Source organism: Phodopus roborovskii, unplaced genomic scaffold (genome assembly GCF_943737965.1).
Source record: "Phodopus roborovskii unplaced genomic scaffold, PHOROB, whole genome shotgun sequence".
Lineage (NCBI taxonomy): Eukaryota > Metazoa > Chordata > Mammalia > Rodentia > Cricetidae > Phodopus > Phodopus roborovskii.
This window is the reverse complement of record NW_026126469.1, coordinates 29,525,564-29,551,110: the sequence shown is the minus strand read 5'-3', so window position 1 is coordinate 29,551,110 and position 25,547 is coordinate 29,525,564. Positions and strand designations below refer to the sequence as shown.

Below are 25,547 nucleotides of genomic sequence, written 5' to 3'. Positions count from 1 at the left end.
CATTGGAAAAAAAAAAAACACCTTATGAGTAAACCATAAAAATATTTCAACTTTGGGCTGAAGAGATGGTTCAGTGAGTAAGAGCCGCTATTCTGTAAACATGAGAATGTAAGCTCAAATCTCCAGCACCAATGTAAAAGCTAGGCATATCTTTCCATGCTGTAACCCTAGCACAGGGAGACAGAGACAGGTACTGAGAACTCACTGGCTATCTAGCTGAAATGGTGAGTTTCCAGTTCAATGAGAGATGTTATCTCATCAAAGAGGCAAAAAAAAAAAAAAAAAAAAAAAAAAAAAACTATTGAAGAATACACTTAACAGCTTTCTCTGACTTCCATATACATGTACATGCTTGAATATAACCACTCATATCATACACACATACTCAGCGTACACATATGTATACCACACATATACACACTGTACACCACATTCACGATAGTATACTTTCTGCCAAATGTTAACATTGTATCACTTTTCTTTTAAGTTATTATTATTATATGCATGGTGGGTATGCATGTGTGTACATGTGCCATGGTGTGGTGTGTGTATGTGTAGATCAGGAGACAAGTTTGTGGAGTTGGTTCTTTCCTTCCATTTTTATGTGTTCCAGGGATCTAATTTGGGTCACCCAGGTTTGCAACCAGTGCCTGTACCTGCTGAGCCATCTTGCTGGCTCTGTATTACTTTTTTCATAGACAGAATTTTCAGGTATTAAAAACCAATGGAACCAAGATTTGTACTTCAAACATACAATTTTCAGTTTCTATTCACTTCTGATCTTTATTACCTTCTTTCAAGTTCTGGAACAACCCGGTCATAAAACCAAAAATATTTCACTGAAACATGCTAGATTATAGTGCATAGAGATTAAATAGACAGAGATTAAAGTTTTATATAACATAGGCTTGCCTGGAAGTCCACGTGTAGCCAAAGCTTCTCCCTCACAACTGCTAGGGTTATAGGCACACACAGGCCTGTCCTTGACTGTCTACCTCACTTTCCAACAGAAAAACAATGCTGTGGAGTCATCAGTTTGGGTGGGAAAGAAAGGGCTTTTGCTTAAGATAGAAGGCTGAAGTGTCAGAAGTTGACTTTGTTTTCTTGGAATTTGGGGGAATATTGAATTTATTTAAGTGCTCTTTCATCTCGATAAGCCAACCCGAACAGCAGGCCCCTGGAGTCTATTTTATTGTTGTCCTTGAGAGACAGGAACATGTTTCCCCTCCACACCGTGATTTCTTTTTTTCTCAAGGACTTAGCATGAATTCTCTTTCTTCAACCACAAGCCCCAAGTAGACAACAAAACACAAATGCCTCTCCTTTAAGGCCCACTGTTTTTTTTTTTTAATTGACATAAAAATGTATTCTTGGTTAGATACAAACAAATTATAGATTATAACAACTACAAAGAAATACTCTGCCATCTCTCACCTGTCCAGGCTGGATTTCAGGCTTAAGTGATGGACAATCAATGGCCAGAGCAAAAACCAGAAGCCTGAAGATTGCTACCACTGGTGGGGACAGCTGTGTGCAGACCTAGCCTGTTGCCTATCAGATTTATTTAAAAAGCAGGAAAAATAATCAATAGTAGAGAACCAGGAAAACAAAACTTCACAGTCATTGAAGGCAACATTTACCGACTTACGAATTTATTTCAGAAGTCGAGAAAAGATAGGCCTGCCCTACCAGCAGGTGTGATGAGCTTGCTCCATGGGCACTGAGGGTCATTTAACTCCCAGAGTGAATCCACCTGAACATGGCAGTTTCAGAGAGCAAACACACAGTGATATGGCTGTAGAATGGGTAAACACTGAAGAGTTATTTAACCCACTGATGTGCAAACCATGCATCAGAAAGTGGGGTTGCAATTATAATATCTAATATTTTTAACTTAGTTGTGTTTTTTTTTCTAACTTGTTCAATTTTTGTTGAAAACCCAAGATAATTAAAGTTATCATTAAAGAGGAAACTATAATTATGAACCTCTGAGGGCCTATATTAAGTAGCTTCCATCTGTCATGTTAATTTGAAAAATTTCTATTTTAACATTTTTTTTGTCCATAGTTTTTGTTGTTGTTGTTGTTCTTAGCTACCTATTCATTTCAGTCATTATTCTTGCCCTTGTCTATAGGTCCCCTCCTCCACTGTGTGACTTTTTTTAGAAACAAGAAGTAGGGCTTTGTTTAAACTGTTTTGACCTGTGTGCGTGTGAGGGCTTGGGATGGTGCTGTTCTCACCAAGTATGTATGTGTGAGTCTGTGGAACTGGTTGGTAGGCATTTCAATTCTCTCATTCTGAGCTGAGATGCTGACTGACTAATAAGATGTTCTACAGACTAGAGAAACCACGATAAAGTAATCAGGCTTCATCTGTTTGATATCTAAGTATTTCCCAGTCATACAGCTGTAGTGATGGCCCCTTATGGCCCAGGTATTTTAAATAAGCGAAAATTAAAAACTTAAACTTAACTCTCTCTCAAATAAGTGCATTATTTGGCAACATTGCCAAAAGCATCTGCATTCTATTGTGGGAAATCAGTGGATTCCACAAATTGCACTGTGGCTGTGCAGTATTTTCCTTTGGGCTGATGGTAGTCATTTGCAAGGCTTGGTTGTTGCGGTTTAGAACTGCATAGGACCACAATGATGCTTAGTTCCTAAACATGTGGTAATAGAATGCCAGCTTCCTTGAGGCACGCCATGAAATGAGGTTTTGCTGGAATTTTTTTTTTTTTTTTTTAAACATAGTCTATGAGACTTGCTGAGGCTTAGGTTAACTTGTTTGGAAGCCACATATCTGTACTTCCATAATAGTCATATGGCATGTCTGAGTCAGTGATTGTTGATATTTGGAAGGTATTTTATAATTGTAGTGTCTCTTACACCAATTTACAATGAAAGAATTTTAATTTGTAGTAACTAGGCTAGTGTTTGTCTTGTTCTCTATTGGAGATTAGCTGATTAGCCTTAGAGTCTGATAACTGGAGTATTGGGGATCTTGCACACATTTTTTTTTTTTTTTTTTACTAGAGAGAAATCAATTTTTTTTCTGCCCAGTTTTCACATCCATTCTAGATTTTTTCATTCAGTAGCTATTGGTTGCACCCTTGCTCACTAGACAATATGAGCTCTGTTTTTCTTTCAATTGGGAAACAAAAAAGATTGAAAGAGTTATTTTTCCTTACTTTGGAAATTTGGTAGCATTCCATAATAGAATTCTTGGAGGAACAGGTTCAATAATAGTGTGTGTGTGTGTGTGTGTGTGTGTGTGTGTGTTTGTGTGTTTCTCATCTATCTATGGTCTATGTATCTATTATATAATCAGAGAGAGAGAGAGAGGTAGTATATTGCCATTTATGTGTCTGAGCCAGTGAACATGGTAGCTTCTCAGTCAAAGGAGGTGGAAGCCTCAGGACAAGGGGGACTAATGGTGAGCGCCAGTTTGAGGGCGAGGGCCTGGAAGGTCTCCTGTAAAGTTGCTGGTGTGAGTCCCTGTTGAAAGGCTGAAGAACCCAGAATCTGATATCCATGGGTGATGACAGCAGCCGTAGATGCTCTCACGCAGGAAGAGCAGAGCTCGGCTGACTGGCTTTTTCCTTCTTTAGCCTTTTGTCCCCCTGGATCCCCAAGCCTCTAAGAAGGTGCCACTGATATTCATAGGAGAAATTTAGGACAACCCTGTAGTTGTTGTGCTCCATGCCACTTATCTCTGGAAATGCCCACAGAGGCACTGCCAGCACATTACTCATCCAGATGTCTCATTTCAGTCAAGCTGACAATCAAACCATCATGTATTTGTTTCTTTGTTGCTGTCTTTTGAGTAAAGTTTGGTGTTCTCCAGGGTCATATGAGAATGAGGGCTGTGGGTCCCAGCAGGTCCCAAAACCTTGTGTATGCACTGTTGATCAGATCATAAATCAGATGTTTCCAAAAATAGAGTGTCATTGAACAAATTTAAGAAATTCTTGTGTTTATACCATTCGTTTTCACGTTTTCCAATCTCCAAATGCAAACACAGATACCATTTTGAAGATCAGAGAGTTGGTGGCTAGTATTATTCAGTTTTGTCATTAAGACAAAGTTGTGTAGGAATCCAAAACTGGTGAGCACAAGGAGGCCAAATCCATTTCCCCTGTGCATCTCTTCTTGTCCCTGCTTTCCCTGCCTCCTTGTCACTCCAGACCAGGCAGAACAGCCTAAAGCATCCATTCCTTTGTGCCAGAACTGGGCTGAATTAGATCTGGCAACATTTCTTGGCTGAATAGGAGAACAGGTAGAATTTGATGCTAATAGAACGGTTGTTGTTGCTTTATTGCAGCATTAATCTTTTTTACCTTGCCAAGAGGGTCTTTGGCACATGGAAGCAAGCTTAAATATGGAAGATGATTTTGTCCTTCAAATCCTCCTAAAGCAGTTCTCCTTCCTGACGCGTCCCTTTTGCTTGCTACATCCTGTCTGTACTTTTTGGAAGTTAGCCAGATGAGCTACAAAGGGTGTGAGAGGTTGGGCAGCAGGTCCAGGTTTTTAAAGCAATGTTCAGATATGGTGACTGTCTTTGTATTCTAGATTAGGATAGCCATTAGCTCATTTAAGGTTCAGACTGAGAACTGAGTTGAGTGATTTCTGTGGAAACTTTCCTTAGACTCCGCATTGAAGTAGCCAGTAATTCCCCACAACTCCTTGTCTGTCTTCTTCCACTTTCAGGTACTATGGGACCAGCTTAGAAACAGAATGCAATAATTATGAACGGTAGAGTCATTCTAAACTTTCTCACATTAGGCAAAGCTTTTTAAAAAGTAGCTGAAAGTAAGTACACAGCATCGGGCAGCACAGAATTGGGTTGACAGTTCTGTCTATAGCCAAATAAGCTATGTTCCTAAGTAAACAGCTTTCCTTGGTCTCTAAATAAATAAATCTATAACCACTGGGTAATATATACAACGTTATCTATCTTCAGACCACCGTGGTTCATTGGAGAAACAAGTGAGAGCTTTCTCTCTTATTTTTCAAATGGAAAAGTGATGGCATATACATAGGCATTCATTAAATATTGAAGGATCAATCATTAGCAAACTAGGACTGCCCGGTATCCTCCGTAAACAGAAAAGGAATTGCCACTCCTTCCCCTTCTCCCTCTCCTGCTGGAGACACACATGCAGGAAAGGAGTGTGGAGGAAGCTCAGTGGTTAGCATTAATGTCATGATCTCACATGAGAGCAATGCAGAGAGAGCTAAAAGGCTACGTGATTCCATATTGCAATAGGCTGTGGCACTGATGGCTCCTACACAGTTGAGTGCAAGCCCTAGGTTCTTACTACAGTGGCAGTACAAGCTACTGCCTCTTGATGGCGCCATGCATTTAGAAATGCTTCACAGAAGGTGAACGCCGAGGCTTCTGAAGTATCAAAGCTTTTCACTCTCAGGTTGTGTGCTAAAATACAGAAGGCTGCTTTGATAAGAGATCCCTGAAATCCATTATGGCAGTAACAGAAGAAACACCAGTTTTTAAATAATAAACAAAGCTCCTGGAAAAAAAAAATATGGATCACGTGTGCAAAAAACAAAGGAAAATTGAAAATACATTGTGTTGATGCCAAAAGTATCTGAGCACTTGAGAGGGGCCTGCTGAGACTTTTCAGTAAGTGTGACCCTCATACTCATTGGTAAATTAATTAGTGTATCTAAATTAAAAGCTTTGTAATGGGTATGACAATAGTTTTCAGTGACTTTGGGTTAATGTGATAATGTTTATTACTCTTCCCTCATTCTGGAAAGGCTCAGGGGAAGATTTGCAATGGACAATGTTTCTAAAGTTTGGGATTGATATTTTAAGAAGCAAAGAAACTTACAAGTATCACCATAGGAACACGTTTGTCACTTCATTCATGGGCACCTTCCTAGTTTCTTCCTATTGTTGTGATAAAGAATAACTATGGGGAGGAAGGGGTTTGTTTGGCTTATGCTTACACACCACAGATGGTCACTGAGGGGACTTGGGACCGGAATTCAAGCAGGGACCTGAAGACAGAAGGCCACAGCAGGACCTAAGCAGAGGCCACAGAGGAATAAATATACTCACTATCTTGCTCTCTATAGCTGGCTCTGCCTGCTTTTTTATACAACTCAAAACCATCTGCCCAGGGATGCCACTGCCCAGAGTGGGCTGGACCCTTCCATGTCAATCATCTATCAAGAAAACGCCCCACAGTCTTGTCCACAGATCAGTCTGATGGGGGCATTTCCTCATCTGAGGTCCCCTCTTCTCAGATGACTCTAGCATGTGTCAAATCGACAAAATTCTAACCAAGGCAGGAATTTTTCATTTCGGTTGTCTCGTTGTACATGTTCAGACCCATTAGAGGGGGACTGATTTGAAATACTAAACATTCAGTTTTCAGATAATTGTAGATTCATATGCAAACATTAAAACTGATAAGATTAGAAATGTTAGAGTGCAGAGCTCTGTTGTACCTGTTAATCAGTTTCCTCCAGGATAGAGTGCATTAGCCTAGAGAACAGGGCATTCGGGCTGTCTAGGCACTGGAACAGTCTCTGCTACGCTGACCTTCTAAATGTTACACTCGCTCCCTCTCATACCCTCTAGTAATCACAGATAGGTTCTTCTTTTGAAAAATGTTGTTCATTTTATAATGACTCAACAGTCTAACCTATAGGCTTCCCTGTTCTCTGGAGACTGAGTCATGGTTCTGTATGCTGTCTCTCCTCTAGGCTCTACAATAGTGCACGAGGCAAAGAGAATCCCAGACTCATACTTACAGCTTTGGTTTTGAGACAAGGTCTCACTGTATATATAGCCCTGGCTGGGATGGAACTGGTGTGCATACCAGACTGGTCCCAACTCACTGAAATGTACCTCCTTCTGCCTGCTAGGTGTTGGGTGGGATTAAAGACATGTGCCAGCACACCAAACTCTGTTGTTTTTTTCTTTCCTTTTCAGATAGGGGTTCATGTAGCCCAGGGTGCCTTCCAACTGTTATGTAGCTGGACATAACCCTGACCTTCTGATCTTCCCGTCTCTACTTCCCACATGATGAGAGTGCAAGTGTGCATTGCTTAATTTTTGCAATTCTTAGGATCAAACTCGGAGCCTTGTGCATTCTGGACAAGTCCCAGAATAACTGAGTCACACCCACAGATCATGTCTGTCTTTTCAGAAAAAAAAACAAAAAACAAAAACAAAAAACAAACAACAAAAAAAACTTCATTTAAGAATTTTAATTACGTGTTTATTTGCTTACTTTGTGGACAGCTGTGTGCGTGCGTGCGCATGCACACTTGCCCTTATGGCACATCATGTCTGAGGAGGTCAGAGTACAGCTTGCAAGAGTCAAGTTCTCCTACTCTACCATGTGGGTCCTGGGTGTCAAACCCAGGTTTTCAGACATGTGTCATCTTACTGGCTACATTTTTGTGGCACCCCCCTCCTGCCCCCAGCCCTATTCCCTACAACCCCAGTTCATCTGCCTCCCTCTGTCCTCTTTCTCATGGTCTTTTCATCTTATGTAAAATATGCAGAAGTTAAGAGGAAGGAATAGGGGAGAGTGTGTCTCCTTCATCTTGCCCTGGGCTGAAATGAGGAAGATTAGCTTAATGAAGTTCAGAACAGTCACAGGCTTGGCTCAGATGAAGTCCATTTGGCTTTAGGTGCATCTTTTTGTGTGGTATGTTCGACTGAAGTAATTGGTTTTAAAGAAGTTGATGTTCCTCATACCATTGCTCTGGGATTGTTATTTGGATTTTGAGAAAAGACAGAATCTGTAGGAAATGCTGAGTTGGCCTAAGAGTGTCATTTCTTTTTTAATATTTATTACTCTTTTAGCAGATGATGTAGTTGGGGTCTAAACCATGTCAGGCAGACTACAGTTTCACAAATTGTCCTTGTGAAATGCTATCAGCTTCCTAACATTCCCAAATGCAAATGTATTTCCCATGTATAAAGAAGGGTTCATGTGATGTTTTTAAATTTTAGCATATAGCATTTTCCATGTTTTAGGGCTAATAACTAACCATATTACATGATTTTTTTTTTTTTTTTTTTTTGGTGGCAGTCCACTTTCTCTTTTTTTACATGTAGTTTTCCTACATTTTTCTTTGTCTTCTTCATGTACGAAGAATCATTGCATTTTAAAAGAAGGTAAATAAAGGTTTTCTTAGTTATTTATTTTTTGTTTTATATGTGTGAATGTTGTGCCTGCATGTATGTATGTGTACCATATGCATGCCTGGTACCTGTAGAGACCAAACAAGAGGGCATTGGATCCCCAGAAACTGGAGTCACAGATGGTTGGGAGCCATTATGTGGGTGCTGGGAACTGAACCCAGATCCTCTCATCCTCTCATAAGAGCTTCCCCTAACTGCTGAGTCATCTCTCTAGACCCAAGGATAGAGCTTAGAGTGTAAAGTTTTAATCATCTGGTGCCAACCACAGACCAGTTTTCATTGAACAAAATAAAATAGTATGTAAAATTCTGAAATAATTTTTCATCTGTGTTTTGTAGACTATATTGTTTCAGAAGAGACAAGAATTTGGTCAAGGCAAAGAATAGGCAGATAATGGTTATGTTGGTGCTCTGATGGTGTAGCCCCCACTTGGCTTCTATAATGGGGTTCATGTCTTGATGGAAGTTCTTCTGAAACACTGTTAACGTGACAGTAAAGTCATCTGGAGGTTTTCTTAGATGCTATATGGAAATGTTGTTTTTCTGTCATGAATTTTCCTTATTTTTGAACTAGTGCTTCAATAAGGAAATATACATATATGCACTCCCCAATGCTACAATGTCACTCATAGTATTTTTGCATAATATATGTTAATATCAAGGGCCTTTCGCCTTTAATTTGTTTCAAAATAAAACTTCACTTGCTGGTTGGCTTTAAATGACAAAATGTGTCAAAAAGATAGGAATGCAGAGGACCCTAGTTAGAAGGATCTGCTGGGCAAGGTCAACCTGAGTTTGCCTAACAAAATACAAATAATTACAAGGTGGAAATTTTAGCTAAGAAAACATTGCTGGGTAGAAATTACTAGTAGTTAAATTATATTAGCATGTTTGGTATGCATGAAAATAAAAAATAAACACTACCTCAACATATATATATATATGTATATATATATAATGAATCTATAGTTTTAGACTACATTATTACATGTATTAATAACTAAATTTTTACTACTTAAAATATTTTTCTATTACATCTTTTTAAATCATTAGCCCCTCCTAACATAGGGACACAGCTAGTAATAGAAGTACAGGCAATGGGTGAGAGGGAGACGTAGCATGTGTGTGTAAGTTATATATGTGTAAGTTGGAGAAGTGCTTGATGATGTGATGCTGAACGAATTGAAAGTCTCTGAGTCCAAGCAAAGGCAGGAAGTGACAAACTGCTCAGGTGTTGGTGTGATGCAATTACTCAACTGACCTCTGAAGTTTTAAGGCAGAGCCCAGGGCATTGTGAGTAGCACCCCAGGTTTTATGTCAAGGATCAAATGTATATTAGAAAATAGATCTTGTTAAGACTAATTCATTCTAGAATCTACACCATTGGATTTAACATGCCATATGTTAAATTCAGACCAATATATGTTGGTCTGCATTGGTGGGAATAGAGGAGTGAATAACAATGAGACATTTAAACTATTTCCTTGAGGTTACTATAACAGTGGGAGAGGTCTCCTCAGCACAGCACTGTAGTATTCACATTCTTGTTACCCAGTTTGAAATGCTAAAGCAAAACACAAGGCACCTGCCTTACATAAAGTTGCAAATATATCCAGAACCAGAATTCAAACTCTAGGGGTCTGGCCCTGAGTTGTATGCTTAGCTGCAGTAACACAGAAGAGGGACAGAGGAGGAAGATTAGGACATTTATGCAAGATGGTCTCCATCTCCTTAGGCAATGTGTTGTTTTATTTCAATGGAGTTAGTATCTTGAAGGAATATTGAAAATCAGAGTTAAATGTGTTGGTTATTTCTTTATGTCTTATTCCCATGACTGTTGTCATGGAGGAGGAGAATAAGTGCATTAATAAAATCTTTAAAGCAATTTGTGCATAAGACAACTTTGGTGATCAGTTAGTATTTGCCTCTTTCCAAAAACCTGCAGTTGCCTCCCAAGTAGACACAACCACATAAAGCTACTGACCTTTCATTTTGTAGATGCTTCCCATTTCATCTCAACCCTATTGATGGGCACAGATTTCAGCCCAACCCTACTAATGGGCACAGAGTCAATACTATTTCAATCAAATGTGGTAGAAAAGAGGTACTTCCTTGACTATGAATCTGAAAGTAGACTTCTCAGACAGTCTATAATATTCTTAGTTAAATGTTAAATGTCACATGAAGGTAATGCATAAGGCCAAGTAATAAGAACCAGGTACTCTAATCTACAGCTTCTTAGTGAGATGTATGTTCCGAATTGATCAGGACAGTAGAAAGATGAGTTTGGGTAAATGGGAAGGCCAGTTCCAAAGTGAAACATTGCTTTTTCTGCACTGCACTTCATCTCTGACACCAGCTATAGTCCCCTAAGCCAGCATCAGATTCAATAATGCATTAGAAGTTTGTAACGAGTATGGGTTTTTCCACCCTGCCGCCACTGGTCTTGTCCCGCCGCCGAACCAGCCCCAAATAATGCACAGAGACTCTGTATTTGATGCAATGCTATTGGCCAGGTGCTAGTTTCTTATCGGCTAGCTCTGTCTTAATTATTAACCCATTTCTATGTATTTCCACGTGGTCTTACCAGCGAGAGGCGGCTGGCGGTTCTATTCTCTCCAGATTCTCCATCTTGACTCTTTACTACTTCCTATTTCCTCCTTGTCTCCTAGTCCCTCCTATCTTCCTTTCCCATTGGCCAACAGTGCTTTATTCATTAACCAGTACGAGAAACATATACAGAACGACATCTCCCATCATCTCCTCTTTTCTGTCTAAATAAAAAGAAGGGTTTTAAGCTTAACATAGCAAAATATATAACACAACAGTTATCAAGTAAGAATCACAGTTAAAATATATAAATTGAATTAATGCAGCAGCATTTCCTTTATCAGTTGTTGTTATTTTCTCAGCAGTCAAACAATGCAGAGACAACACAATAGCATACAGTAACCAGATTCTCTCTGAGCTTTTCATCTTTACGTGGCTTTATTATTACTGTTTATTTTACTTTTATTTTTTCATTTTTTGAGACAGGGTTTCTCTGTGTAACTTTTATCGGTCCTGGAATTCACTCTGCATCCCAGGTTTACTTTAAAATCACAGAGATCTGCTTGCCTCTGTCTCCGGAGTGCTGGGATTAAAGGCGTGTGCCACCACACCCAGCTGTTCTCTGTCCTTTTAAAACCATTTTATTTCTTTTCTCTCCCAAGCCTACATATATTTTACAATACACTGTAAACCTTTAGAGGATTTCTTAATGTGAATCTGTCTTTACTGTAAATCTTTATCTTTTTGTAGCCACGTGTCTTTATCTGGTAAACAACAACATTGCTAAAATGAAAGTCTTTGTTGTTTCTGCCGAGGTTATCAAAGATGGTGGCGAGTACCTTTACTGCCAGCAATGAAAGCTGTGGTCATTGCCCTGGTCAACGCTACCATCCAGCAGGCATGCAGCCGGCTTGGAGATGTGGTCACTGCCATTGCCATCTCTCATACACACCAATAAATTGTTAGCAGTGCGGTTTTTTGCCGCTTATGCTGAGTCAGGAAACTTTTCTTAAAGGAGCCACAGAAATTTTTGCTTATCTCACAAAAAACAGAGTGCAACCCAGAAAATGTTGTTACCAAGAAACCTTGCTTGTCTCTGTTCTTTTGTTTCTAAAACCCTTTTTTTAAGCTTCTGTTAAATTTTAAGTGGAAGTTCTTACTAGCCACGTGGGCGCCATTTGTAACAAGGTTTTTTCCTCCCGCCGCCGAGTCTTGTCCTGCTGCCACACCAGCCCCAAATAATGCACAGAGACTCTGTATTTGATGCAATGCTATTGGCCAGGTGCTAGTTTCTTATCGGCTAGCTCTGTCTTAATTATTAACCCATTTCTATGTATTTCCACGTGGTCTTACCAGCGAGAGGCGGCTGGCGGTTCTATTCTCTCCAGATTCTCCATTTGACTCTTTACTACTTCCTATTTCCTCCTTATCTCCTAGTCCCTCCTATCTTCCTTTCCTATTGGCCAACAGTGCTTTATTCATTAACCAATACGAGAAACATGTACAGAATGACATCTCCCATCAGAAGTTCTCATAAAAGTGTTTGCAGGCCATAATAATGGTTACAGTTCTAACATTTGAGAAAGGAATCAATAGACACTAGCCAAAAGAAGAGGCCCACTGGGCAGTGTCCAGAGGATAACAGAAGTATTACTTGGATCATCTCTCGCAGGGGACTCAGGATGCACTATTCTACCAGCCTTGGACAGCAGTATGTGGCAGGACACGCACACCAGAAAGCCTGTTGTCTATAGATTTTGTTTTATTGAGCCTTTGCCATGTATGTCTCATTGATGATTGATTGACCATGGAGTTTCAGACATTGTTGAGTGGACCCTGACCAAAGGCTTCCATAGAAAATCACATGATTAGTCCCTTTGCAGTATCCAACCTCCACCCTACATTTATTAATACTACTAACCTACTGACTGCCCTAAATGAAGGTCTATCTTTGGACAAAGATAATGTTTATTCAGTAAGCAACTGAGGGTTCTTTACCAGGATCCGTGTGTCCCTTGTCTCCAAGTATTGGGTCAGTTTCCTGATACGATGAAGCACAAGTTATCAGTCATAATTGTTCTCTAGGAAAAGAAAGAGTACAATCTATTTCAGAGGTTTAAAATAATATAGATCTATTTCTTTTGTATACACTTCATGGCTAGTGTGGCTTGATTAAGACCTCAGCTCCACATTTCCTCTATTGGTGTCAGTCTGCCCCAGCTAGGGAAGCCATGTAGTAAATGATACTTTCTTGTTGTACAGGAGTGTCACCCACTGCATCTTGCATTTCATTGGCCAGCACAAATCTGAAGACCATGTAGTTTGGGGATGGGGTGGAGAAAAACCATTTTGGCCGAGCCCAAAAGAGAAAATGTTAACACCTCAGTTACTAATCTCAAGGGATTTAAACACACACATATAAGAGTCGTAACAATTTAAATGCTGGGATTATAGGCGTACATCACCATTACCAAGCCAGGCCTACTTAATTGAGACATTAGCCTGTGCTCCTGGCATCCTGGAAATTCTGTATACATGCTTTTAACTCTATCTCTTGGCATTCTGACAGTCATTTTTAGATCTCTGTATGCTCTGCCATTGAGCTGCCTTTCCACCTTTAATCCATAGGGTGTTTGTAAGCCTGTGTGAATTGCTGTTTCTGTAGCTGGTCATTGTTTTGTACCTCCTATTGAAATATGAATAAAGAAGGGCTCCTTTTTCACCTACATATTCTGTGCACACCAACAGGAAGCGAGCCACTTAATAGTTTTTTGCCAAAATTCATGATTATGGGAAAAGTGAGTCCCTAGCATTAAAAAGGAGAGGGAGAGAGAGAGAGGGAAAGGGAGAGAGGGGGGGGGGAGAAAAGTAAAGCCATGTCTACCTGTCAAAAGAGGTCCTTTGAAGAGAGAACTTCTTTTGACTAACTCATATGTAACTACTATAGGGTGACACTTCTTGTCCTGTGAAATAATTGACTCAGTACATTATAACAAATCATCCAGCAGGCATTTCACTTCTGTTTTGTGCATTGTTAGCTGGTTTTCTACATAATTTATTTATTCAGTATTTCTCAATCTTGTGAGCTAGACCAGCAGATGTTGGCTTTGGGGTGAATGGGTGGTTTTTTATTGTCTCATTTAGGGGATGTAATAGAACAATGGCAGAAGTAACCTAAAGTAGAAAGTTTGGAAATAAAAATGTATTACCAGCCTTCAACACCTCTAAAAAATGTTAATGTCTAAGGTCAGAGAATTGTGCATTAATATTTTCATTACATTTTCTAAGCTATTATGACCCCTTGAAAATTCCTGGGTATGTGTGGGATACAGAGATGGGGGAAGGAGAAATAAGAGAGAGGGAATGTTTTTAGAATAGTTTTGCTTCCTAAATACTTAACATCACAGTGATTTTGGCATCAGAACTCGCAGCCACCAGTCTTCTAAATGGGAGATTACTGATGTGGGACACTGGACAGGATGATGTGGATATCTCATAGTGGGCCACCCCCGGCTTTGCACACTGCAATGCCAAGCTTCAAGGAAGACTGAGTCTCAGAGGGGGGTTTGTGCCCTGGCTTGAGGTCATACAGGAAAGAAGGAGGATCCCCATGTGATGACTACTGTGGAACCAGACACCAGAGTGGATGCAGCTGAAGGGAGGAGTATCTAGAGGGTTCCTTCAGCTCAGGGCTTTCCTTAAAAGGCTTGCTGGAGCGCTTTCTGAAATGTTCTGCAGTCCCCCTTCTGACGTACTTCTCAGTATCAGCATGTTATTCTTCGGTGCAGCTTCTAAGAGGCCAGTGTGTCTTGGCACCACATGGATTTCTTTTAGATTTGTCGGCAGCGGTGCTGCATGTGTGTCTGATTCAATCTGGACAGATTGGCTGCGAATGGGGTGATAAGAATAGCAAGACACATACCAGTAGACCAAACTTCCTGTGCACAAGCCTTTGAATACTGCGTCTCCCTGTCTGAAATAGCATCCATCTTAGGGATGGGATCATTTATTCCCTCTGAAATTAAGCAACAGCCCGGGCAGCAAAGGCAACTATTTTGGGAAGGAGATGTGGGAGGAATGTTGCTGTGTTTCCTAGTCTAGGCAGGAGTAGCTTTCCTTCATTTGAAGATTATACGGTTTCCTGGGTTCCTGGGAAATGCAAATCAATAATGTCAGATAATCCCAAATGACAACGATAACTGTGTATATCCTATGTGGTTTATGAAGACCAAGACTGATTCTAGATGCCTCCATTTAAACCCAAATTGCAGAAAGGGGGGTTTTCTTTGGAGATTTAGTCTTGAATGCATATGTTGTACAGAAAGGTGAAGATGTAACTAACCCATGTCCCTTCTTACCTATGCCCTCACAAAGTGTTTTTTTGTTTGTTTGGTTTTTTTTTTTTTTTTTTTTTTTTTAATGTATTCCTGTGTAGACTAGTCTTTATTATTGGGTCCTTTAAAATGATAGATGATGTATCCCCTACTGCCTCCCACTAGAGCTGGGGTGGGAAGGGCTTGGCAGCTGGTGGCAGCTGCAGAGATAAATAAGGGCCAGCACTCCTGGATGAAAAGAGCTGGGCTTGTCCAGCTATAAGCGCCGGCCTGGGAAGAGGCCATGAGGACAGACCTGCAGCTGGAGCCCAGACGTTCATGCAATGGCAGGGAGGTGGGAGTTTACAGGGACCAGTTCAATGGACTTTTTGATCAAGTTATTACATTTTTAGAGGGAGGGGGCTACTTCACAAGGCACACATCCATCAGGGACACTTGAAACGAGTTCAAATTAGTCAGTTAGAACATTGAATGGAAACCAGGGAAGCATAGTGGTGTGTTACTTCTTTGTTACTACTGCGACTGAGAAAGAAGTAACTCTGAATTTGCCTTCACAAATTAGCTGCAATTGCAATGAAAATAAGCAGCACAGTGTGCAGAATATGTTTCTGTTTTGTTGCTGATGGCCAGTTTGTGAAATGTTTTTTCTATGGGGGGCTTTGAAGTCTCTTTCCAGTGTGGTAGAATTTAATCATAACAGATGGCCTTCGGTCTGGGTTCTTGTTTTCATTTTGGTATTAGATTTATGTGAGGCTCCCCACCCCAGGCCTGGCTGTCTAGGCTTATGAGAACCACTTGGTAAATTATTTCCTGCTGTTCATAACTATGTTATTAATTTGCTTAAAATTATAAATGTCTAGGTTTTTATATGGAGTCTGATGAGGGGTCAGTTAGTGAGTGGTATCGTTAGAGACCTTGATGGCCTGTGGCCTGTTTTCCTTTTTTAAGTCAATTACCATTTTATTTTTCAGGTACACAAATTGCACATTCAATGATTTTGGGGTTTGAGCTATATTGATGTCATTCTATCTGGACTTGATATGAAATGTGTTTTATTTTATTGCAACAATTATACATTTTAATTATATATTATTTGTGTGTGTGTGTGTGTGTGTTTATGCATGTGTGTTCAGGAGCACAAGTTTGCACATATGCCATAGCTTATATATGAAGGTCAGAGGACAACTTGCAACAATCAGCTCTCTTCCTTTAATCATGGAAGTCCTAGGGACTGAACTCAGGTCACCCAGCTTGTCAGTTCATGTCTGTTCTGGTGGAGCCATCTATACATTTAATAGATGGTTTTCTTCATATGAAGAACTAAAGAAGACCTTTACACAGTGACCAGTCATTTTAAAAGGTTTGAAATTTTAATGTAAGAAAAAAAGGAAGACACAGACAAAGCCTATGCGTTGAAAGATACTTTAAATGCCAAATTTCTCTTGATGTGTCTAACAGTGAAAAAGAGCATTTCTCTGTGAAGCTAGAGTGTTCAGTTTTAAGCGCAAGTGTTAAATCCGTAATACTGGGAGAGCTAGTTGTTGTTAAAGGTGGGTTAGAAGGAGGGAGCTAAGAAAGGAAGACTTAAAGAAAAATATTCATATTCAAAGTGTTGGAGACTTGAAAAATCAAGGTGATGCTTATTGGAATCTGATGTATGCTACAAGTCAGCACAAGTATACACAGGTGAAGGGCAGGAAGCTAGCAGCAGGTTTAGAGGAGAAACCAGGGATGACAAACTGTTCCATACTATTCCCAGCCTTCAAGAGAGGAGGATTATGAATTCAATGATAGACAGCAAGGGATCTTATCTCAAAGAGGAAGGAGGCAGGGAGGACAGGCGGGCAAGCAGGAGGAAGGATCAGTATGTGAACCAGCCCTCCAGCTCCAAAGTCAGTCCGGAGTTGACTCCCTTCTGCCACCCTCAGTGAGTGACCTCGCCTCCTTTCATGTTGTAGGAGCGGCAGCGGCTGGAGACCATCCTTAGTCTCTGTGCTGAGTACACGAAGCCGGACGGTCGACGCCTGTCAGCTGGCACCACGGTGGCTGATGTGCAGAAAATCAACAAGGAGCTTGAGAAGCTGCAGCTGTCTGATGAAGAGTCTGTGTTTGAGGAGGCTCTGGTGTGCCCGGATGCCAGGTACAGGTGCCATCGGAAAGGCTCTCTCCAGGATGTTGATGTCGCTGGCTTCGGGAGCCTCAGTCACAGTGCCAGTTTCCTGGCCCCCAGGGGCAGCAGGAATGATGAACTGCTTGGCGACCTCACCAGGACGCCCCCGCCATCCTCAGCTGCGTTTCTGAAAACATCCAATGAGTCCTCCTACCTCAGTATCCTACCGAAGGTAATATTGGGTGGAAAGACCACTGGGGAACAGGGCCAAACACAGGCATTTTCTTGACATGGAAATACAGCTTCCACGGAAGAGGTACTTAGGGTTGGGTTACGACCCCTTTGGGGAGCAATGACCCTTTCACAGGGGTCACCTAAGACCATAAGAAAACATAGATATTATATTACAATTCATAACTGTAGCAAAATTACAGTATGAAATAGCAACAAAAGTAATTTTCTGGTTGAGGGGATCACCAAAACATGGGAAATGTGTGTGTTAAAGGGTCACAGCATTGGGAAGGTTGAGAACCACTGCTGTAAAGTAACATTTGCACTGTGAAGATGCGGCCATCCGATACCTTCTCCCTGCACATCTCAGCCATTCACTTAAGTGAAGTAAAGCTGTGCGTCTTGCTTACGTGCCTTGCTATGTGTGTGCCTTGTTGTATTGCCTGCGCGTGGATTCATGCACACACCCATTGTTCTTCATGACCTCGCTCCATTAAAGGGGCATTTGTGTATGCTGCACTATCCTACTTAGTGTTTCAGAATTCTGATGGAAGTTTTTTATTCATAGCATTTTAAATTGTTTTGCTGAGCATATATTAGTTGGGCGAGTTTCATCATGAAACGTCCACACATGCCTATGACGGACGTAACTGGATCATATTCATCTCCTCTGTTACCCTTTCTTTTCCCTGTCCCTCCCCATTTTCTCACTTCACTTTCTTAATAGTCCCCATTCTACTTGCCTGCTCCTCCCACCTCATATATGAAAGAAAACATGAGACTGGGTTATTTCACTTAACATGGCGGTCCCCAGTTTCAACCATTGTCCCATGGTGGCATAATTTCTTTCCTTCTTGTGGCTAGGTGATACTGCTTTGGCATGCATGTGTGTGTGTGTGTGTGTGTGTGTGTGTGTGTGTGTGTGTGTGTGTCTATATTGTACAGTAGACAATACACTTGGATATGAAACTACCTCTGTGGGATGCTGACTTGGAACCCTTAGGGTATATACTCAGGAGTGATACTGCTGGCTCATACAGAAGTTCTATTTTTCTTTTTTCTTTTCTTTTTTTTTTTTTTTTTTTTTTTTTTTTTTTGCGGAATCTCCATACTGATTTCTGTAGTGTCTGCACTAAATTACATTTCAATCATCAGTGTGTTAGGTCTCCCCCACTCCACCACACATTGTTTCCTTGACAATAGAAATTCTTACAGGGTGAGATGGAATGCCAATGTGCTTTTTAAGTTGCATTTCTCTGCAACATTATTGTTTGGATTAGGATTAGTGGAAGGAGCACACATATCATTCCCAGTTTGGGATAATAAAATTCACATGTAATCATTTTCTGTGATATATACTTCTATGTACCTGTTAGGTCACTTACTGAAACTCAGTCTCCTGAGTTCTGGGACTACAGGTATGAGTCACTATGCCCAGCTTGTACATTATTCATTTTATGTATGAACATACACAAGCTGTACTCCCTTAACATATAGTTGCTCTGCACAGTTGGGAAAGGGTGGGAATGGGAGAGATGGTCTTCCCCAGGGAAGACAACATGTCCAGTATCAAATGGTCAGTATTGAAAACACACACACAAGCAACATCATATTGAGTCAGTATATATATGTGTGTGTGTGTGTGTGTGTGTGTGTGTGTGTGTGTGTGTGTGTATTGAAAAGAGGCCCTGTATTCTAAGGAGAGTGGGGAATGGTATATGGGAGGGTGGGGAGGATTTAAGGGGAGAAAATGGGAGAAATAAATGCTATAATATTATTATAATCTCAAAAAGTTTTTTAAAAAGATCATCTTTCTGCCTTTCACTTTCACTAGTTTATGGCACAATGTATTCCCCATGCCCTTGTTAAGGCTGTGTACTGTCATAATTTTTCAATTTTCCAAGCTGAAAGGTATTTTAAATTTATCTGTAATTATGCATAAAATCGGTACCTTTTCATATTTCAAAATATTTTTCATTTTGACTCTTTCTTTAAAATTTATTTATCCAACCTTTACTTAATTATAAGAAATGCAGCCAGGCATTAGTGGTACACACCTTTAATCCCAGCACTCAAGAGGCAGAGGTAAGCGGATCTCTGAAGTTGAGGCCAGCCTGGTCTACAGAGCAAGTTCCGGGAAAGGCTTCAAAACTACACAGATAAACCCTGTCTTGAAAAACAAAACAAAACAAAATAATTATAAGAAGTGATTGTTGGTAGCATTAGTCTTTTGTTACGGGAGACCTTCCCAGTGGCTTTATTTATTACCCGTTTTAGAAATGTAAGGGTTTAATATTTACTGGTAGTCATAATTATTACCCAGTCTTCTGATTGTATACTGGCTTACAAAAATCTCCCAAATTTGAAGGTTTTAAAAATGAAGTTCAATGACATTTTTTAGTGTTACTTTTTTTCTACACAGGTTAAGAATTTTTGTTTTCTAGAGAAGTTTCTAAAAATTTGCAAAATTGTTTTTGCAAAAAGGATGTTTAGAATTAAAATTTGGCTAAATTAAAATACCAAGATAAGAGAGAAATGCTACCCCAAGTATGAAGTGGGTTGATATATTTAAAAATGAATAGATTTTACTAACTAAAGTAAATCTTAATATAATGCCATCTACAATCTTTAACCCTCATAGCCACAAAATTATATTAACAAAAGATCTTTTAATTTGGGGCTTTTGTTTGTTTTTTGTTTGTTTCTTTGTTAGAAGGATACATAACATTTTTTTTAAAATTATTTTATATGTTTAAATGTCTTGCCAGCAGGTATATCTGTGTCCCTCCCCCAATACATGCCTGGTACCCCTGGAAGTCAGAAGAGGGCATTGGTTCCCTGGGACTGGTTACATGTAGATGCTGGGATTTTGAAGCTGGGTCCTCTACAAGAGCAGGAAGTGCTTTTAACCCTTAAGCTATCTCTCCAGTCCAAATATTGATCCTTTAATAGAAACATCAGGAGGCCAGCCTGGTCTACAGAGAAAGTTCCAGGACAGACTCCAAAACAATACAGAGAAACCCTGTCTTAAAACAAAACAAAAAGAAAGGAAGGGAGAGAGAGAGAGAGAGAGAGAGAGAGAGAGACATCAGGGATATAATTCAGTGGTAAAAGGCTTGCACAAAACCATGGGTTTAGTGTCCAGCACTACCCACAAAAAGAAGACAAGCACACACACACACACACACACACCAAAACCTACCCTAAACAAAAATGTAAATATTAACAGTAGCACTATTAACTTTAAAAAGGGACATTTGAATGTCACACCATGATACTAAGTCCCAGTTTTCACATGAATCATTATTCAAGGAAGCTTGCATGTGTGGTTTTATGTTTTTAGCTTAACTATATAGCAGTACTTTCATACTGATTCTTCCTGGTCAGAAGTTCTCATGTATTATTGAGCACCTCCTGTTACACACCAGGATTGTGGCGTGTTAAATATATGGTGTACATCAATCACTTCCTCCTTCTTATGCCATATTTCTCTTACATAAATTCTCAGAGGAGAGAAATTCTCAATAGCACATCTGGCCTTCCTGATAACAAGTTGAAACTTAGCAATTAGGATGGAAAGATGGGGGTGGGGGGCAAGTGAAAAATTACTGTGTTGGGGCAGAAGAGATGTCTCAGTGTTTCAGGGCACTAGCTGTACTTTCAGAGGGCCTGGGTACACTTCCCAGCATCCATGTGGTAGGAAACAGTGGTCTGTTGCTCCAGTTCCAGGGAATCAGATGTCCTCTTCTGGCTTCCATAGACACAATATGCACATGGTTCAAAGACATACATGCAAGTGAGACACCTATACAGATGAAATAAAAATACATTTTTTGAGAAAATTATTGGATACTCAGGAAAAGTAAGTAAATCCCTTTGAAACTGCAGAGTTATCATCAGCGGCTTTCTTACAGATTTGTGACATCCCATCATCTTTATTTTCTATTTCTTCTCCTTTATAGAGAGTAGCTTGATGTTGTTAATATCGTTGAGCTGTATATTCTCTTTAAATAAAGTGTGTCTTCTGGGAGACGGCTATGACAGGGAAGCTTGTCTAAATAAGCAGATGCAGCAGAGGCTTTAATTTGCTCAAACAAGGTCTTGTGAAATTGGAGGCCCTGGAGAGTAATGCAGAGTCCATTGTCTGAGAGTGTATTGGTAGATCCAGGAAACATCAAACTCAGCTCGGAGGGCCACCAAGCACGTGAGGGTGCAAATGAGAGGGCAATGGGTTCCAAGGGATAAGTTTTCACCTAGCTTTCAAATGCAGGCCTCTGATAACTCAAGAACAGAAGCAGAAAACTTAGACAAACCTCCTGGTCCTCTGTTTGGAGTGTCCTCTTCCTAAAACTGTGCTCCTGGATTATTTGCTTAATGAAGTACAGTGCTTATTATTAGTTAAATTGGTAAGTGGTAAAGTAGAGAAGAGAGGAATATTAAAAACACACACTCAGAATCTATCATAAACAAAGATTTTTAGGACATTTAGGAAAGCTGAAATTGCGCTTATTATTAGTTAAATTGGTAAGTGGTAAAGTAGAGAAGAGAGGAATATTAAAAACACACACTCAGAATCTATCATAAACAAAGATTTTTAGGACATTTAGGAAAGCTGAAATTTACCAGTTAGAAACTTAGTTTACCTAACACCGAAAGATGTTCATGACCTTGGAAATACACTCATTTGAATGGTCTTCATGAAGTTATCTACCACTATCTGAGGCAGCTGACTCATAGACAGCTCCTGGCCTATTTTTCGGTGATTGTTCCGTCCACAGTGACAAGCCATGCACCTCAGCAAGCTGCAGGAGGTGTATAAAATGTGATGGGAGTAGAAATCATATTCCTACCCTCTCTTCTGCTTCTTTGTGAACCAAGTTACCTCAAAGATGACGTATTTGCTGATATAGTTCTACACTTACTATAAAAATGCATCCCACACTTGAAATAAAGGGCAATGTGTTCAAAATTTCCCGTTTTAGTCACCATATAATTAAATATAATTAAAGATATCCATCTTCTGTCACAAGGTTGGTTCTACCAATTTTATTTATTCTGTTATTAATGAGATTGCAATACAACTTTCCTTCCATTCTGTCACAAAACACTCAGTTTGGTGACTGCAGAGATCTCTCAGTGGTTAAGAGTATTTGTTGCTCCTGCAGAGGATCTAGGTTCAATTCACAGTATCCACACCTCAGATGTCTCACAACTGCTATAACTCCAGTTCCAGGGAATCTGACACCCTCTTCTGCTCTTGGGCACAGACATGGGTGCAGTCAAAACATATACAAATAAAGAACTCTTGTAAGGTGTACGGTTTTTCCACCCTCCGCCCGGTCTTGTCCCGCCGCCCCGCCAGCCCAAATAACACACTGAGACTCTGTATTTGATACAATGCTATTGGCCAGGTGTTAGTTTCTTATTGGCTAGCTCTGTCTTAAGTATTAACCCATTTGTGTTATCTATGTATTTCCCGTGGGTCTTCTTACCCGGAGCCGGCTGCAGCATACTGCTCTCTCCAGACTCTCCATCTTGGCCCTCCTTACTACTTCCTCTTCCTCCTCGTCTCCTAGTCCCTCCTATCCTCCTTTCCTATTGGCCAACAGTGCTTTGGCCAGAAACATATACAGAATGACATCTCCCATCTAACTCTTCAAAAACAAATGAATGCATTCAGTTTTAAAATGCCTCTTGAATATGTCCCAACAATTTCCAAAAGCCCTTATTGAAGAAAGTAGCCTCCTGTCTGCTAAATATTTCCATTGTGATAGAGTTTGTAAAAGCTTTGGAGCATATAAATACTTAACATGTCTATTATTAATTATCATCACTCCTTACCCTACAAAGTGTACAGTTTGAAGACTGTTCTTTTGTTTTGTCTTCTCCTAATGCATTGCTTCCACTGGCGACAGATATATTTAAAAGCCATTGGAAGTAGAAACCTAATATTCGATGTTGACCCAACAGGATACTGAAGGCCACCAGGCTTTCCTGCACTTACTAGGTAGTGGTGTTGAGTGCCATTCACAGTCTAAAGCAAATGCCTGAGCACTGAGGCAATAAACTTCACTCTTTGTGATAGAAAATGTCAGCAGTTGTTTTATTAGTAGGTGAGATAGTGGGTTTAAGATGACTATAAAAAAAAAACTAAATGTCAAACCTTGAAAGACCTATCTGCCTTTGTTCTAACCTACTGAGATACTAGATTTTTTTTTTTTAACTTTTGATTGTCTCTTTGTGGATTTCACATCTTGCATCCTGATCCCATTCATCTACACATTCCCTCATATCTGCCCTCTGCTCTGGCAAGCTCCCTGCAAAATAATAAAATAAAATTTAAAAAAAAAAAAAACAATCTTGTGGTAGCTGTAGTGTGTCATAGGGAGATACTGTATAGACAGAAGTTTCCTGTTTCAGAGCCACTGGGCCCAAATACATGGCAGCTGCTTTGCAAATCAGCACACAGAAGCTTAATATTACTTATAAGGGTTCAACCAATATCTTAAGCTTATTATTAATTAGCTCTTACATTTTAAGTTAATCCTCATTCCTTATTTACACTCTGCCATGTGGCAGAACCTCTTTTCCATACATTATCCTCATCTTGTTCTCTCCTTGTCTGGCCAGAGTCTCTTGACTCTACCCTTCTTCATCCTTAGTTTGGTTGTCCCACCTATACTTCCTACCTGACCAATCAGCATTTTATTAAACCAGTTCGAGTAACAAATATTTATAGTATAAAAGAGGATTATTCCACAACATTTCCCCCTTTTGTCTAAAACAAAAAAAAAGGAAAGTTTTAACTTTAACATAGTAAGATTATATACAACAAAAAGTTATAAAGTAAGAATTGTAGTTACAATATCAAGTCTATTTGTATTTGGCAAAATTAAAGAAAATATTTTATCATCTATCATATCTTTGTGAGTCCAATGTTTTGTATCTATTGGCCTTAAATTCACAGAGATCTGCTTGTTTCTGCCTCAGGAGTGCTGGGATTAAAGATGTGAGTCACCACACTGGGCCAAGACTGAATTTTTAGTCATTCAGTCTCCTTTTGGAACTACAAAATAGGGTAAAGAAATGAAGAATACAGATGAATCATGTAGACACTAACATGGTACACATTTTCTTAAAGTTATATTGGGATTAAGAACCAAATGAATGCAGTAAGGTATGCTTAAGTGCGGTGATTGTTTGGTTACTCTAATTATTGTGGTAGTTGGCTGGTTGGGTTGGGTTGGTTGGTTGGGTTGGTTGGTTGGGTTGGTTGGTTGGTTGGTTGGTTGGTTGATTGGTTTGATTGGGTTGGTTGGTTGGTTGGTTGGTTTGGTTGGGTTGGTTGGTTGGTTGGTTGGTTGGTTGGTTTGGTTGGGTTGGTTGGTTGGGTTTTCTGAGACCTGGTCTTCTTCTTGTAGCCCTGGCTAGCCTCAGTTTTGCTGAGTAGATCAGGCTGTCATGTAGTATGAGCAGTCCTTCTAACACTGCCTCCCACATCCTGGAATTATAAATATTTACCACCATGTCCTGTGAATGATCTTTTTAAGTATTAAAGAGGGATCCTCAAGAATTTACTTAACTGTGCTGCTGTTTTCATTTTTAAGTTGTGGACTTTCTGGTCACCAACTTACCACCAAAATCACTTTATTTCAAAAGATACAAAAATTAAATAATAATGTAACACCCCTGGCATCTCTTTTTATACAGAAAGCTTTTTTTTTTTTTTATCTCCACCAGGTGACATTCAAGATACCTAATCCAAACTCCTAGGGAGAAGAGGCAATTTTGATGAAGTCTGTTTTCCTTTTAAGCAGTGGGTCTGCATGCTGGGCTTTGTATATCATGCACAGGATTCCTTCCCCCCCCAAATTTACCATTAAATGTGTGAGACTATGGGAATGCCTTGTCACTGCAAGTGTTGGGCATTCTCATCTCTTTCCTTGAAACCTGGGTTATTCTGTGTAATAAATGGTGACCAGTATCTTATTCTCAGTCCTCTTGACATCTTAACCATGTAGGAAGATGGTCTATAGGACATCTATGTGAACTAACACAACACATGCGGCATCCACTAGCAGTATCAAATATGCCATTTGACATTGTGTGACATTGTCATTACAAAGCTGATGTCCACCT

At 39.9% G+C, this 25,547-nt stretch overlaps 1 protein-coding gene across 8 annotated transcripts in view; it reads left to right on the top strand.

Moving 5' to 3' along the window:
- The window catches only part of Phldb2 (pleckstrin homology like domain family B member 2), a 95,527-nt gene that overhangs the window by 20,328 nt on the left and 49,652 nt on the right, over positions 1-25,547 (top strand). For all 8 annotated transcript variants that reach the window (XM_051191556.1, XM_051191554.1, XM_051191558.1 and 5 more), the window contains exon 3: positions 17,026-17,409. In XM_051191556.1, coding sequence (XP_051047513.1) covers positions 17,026-17,409 — 384 coding nt within the window. The remainder of the gene's footprint in view (positions 1-17,025; positions 17,410-25,547) is intronic.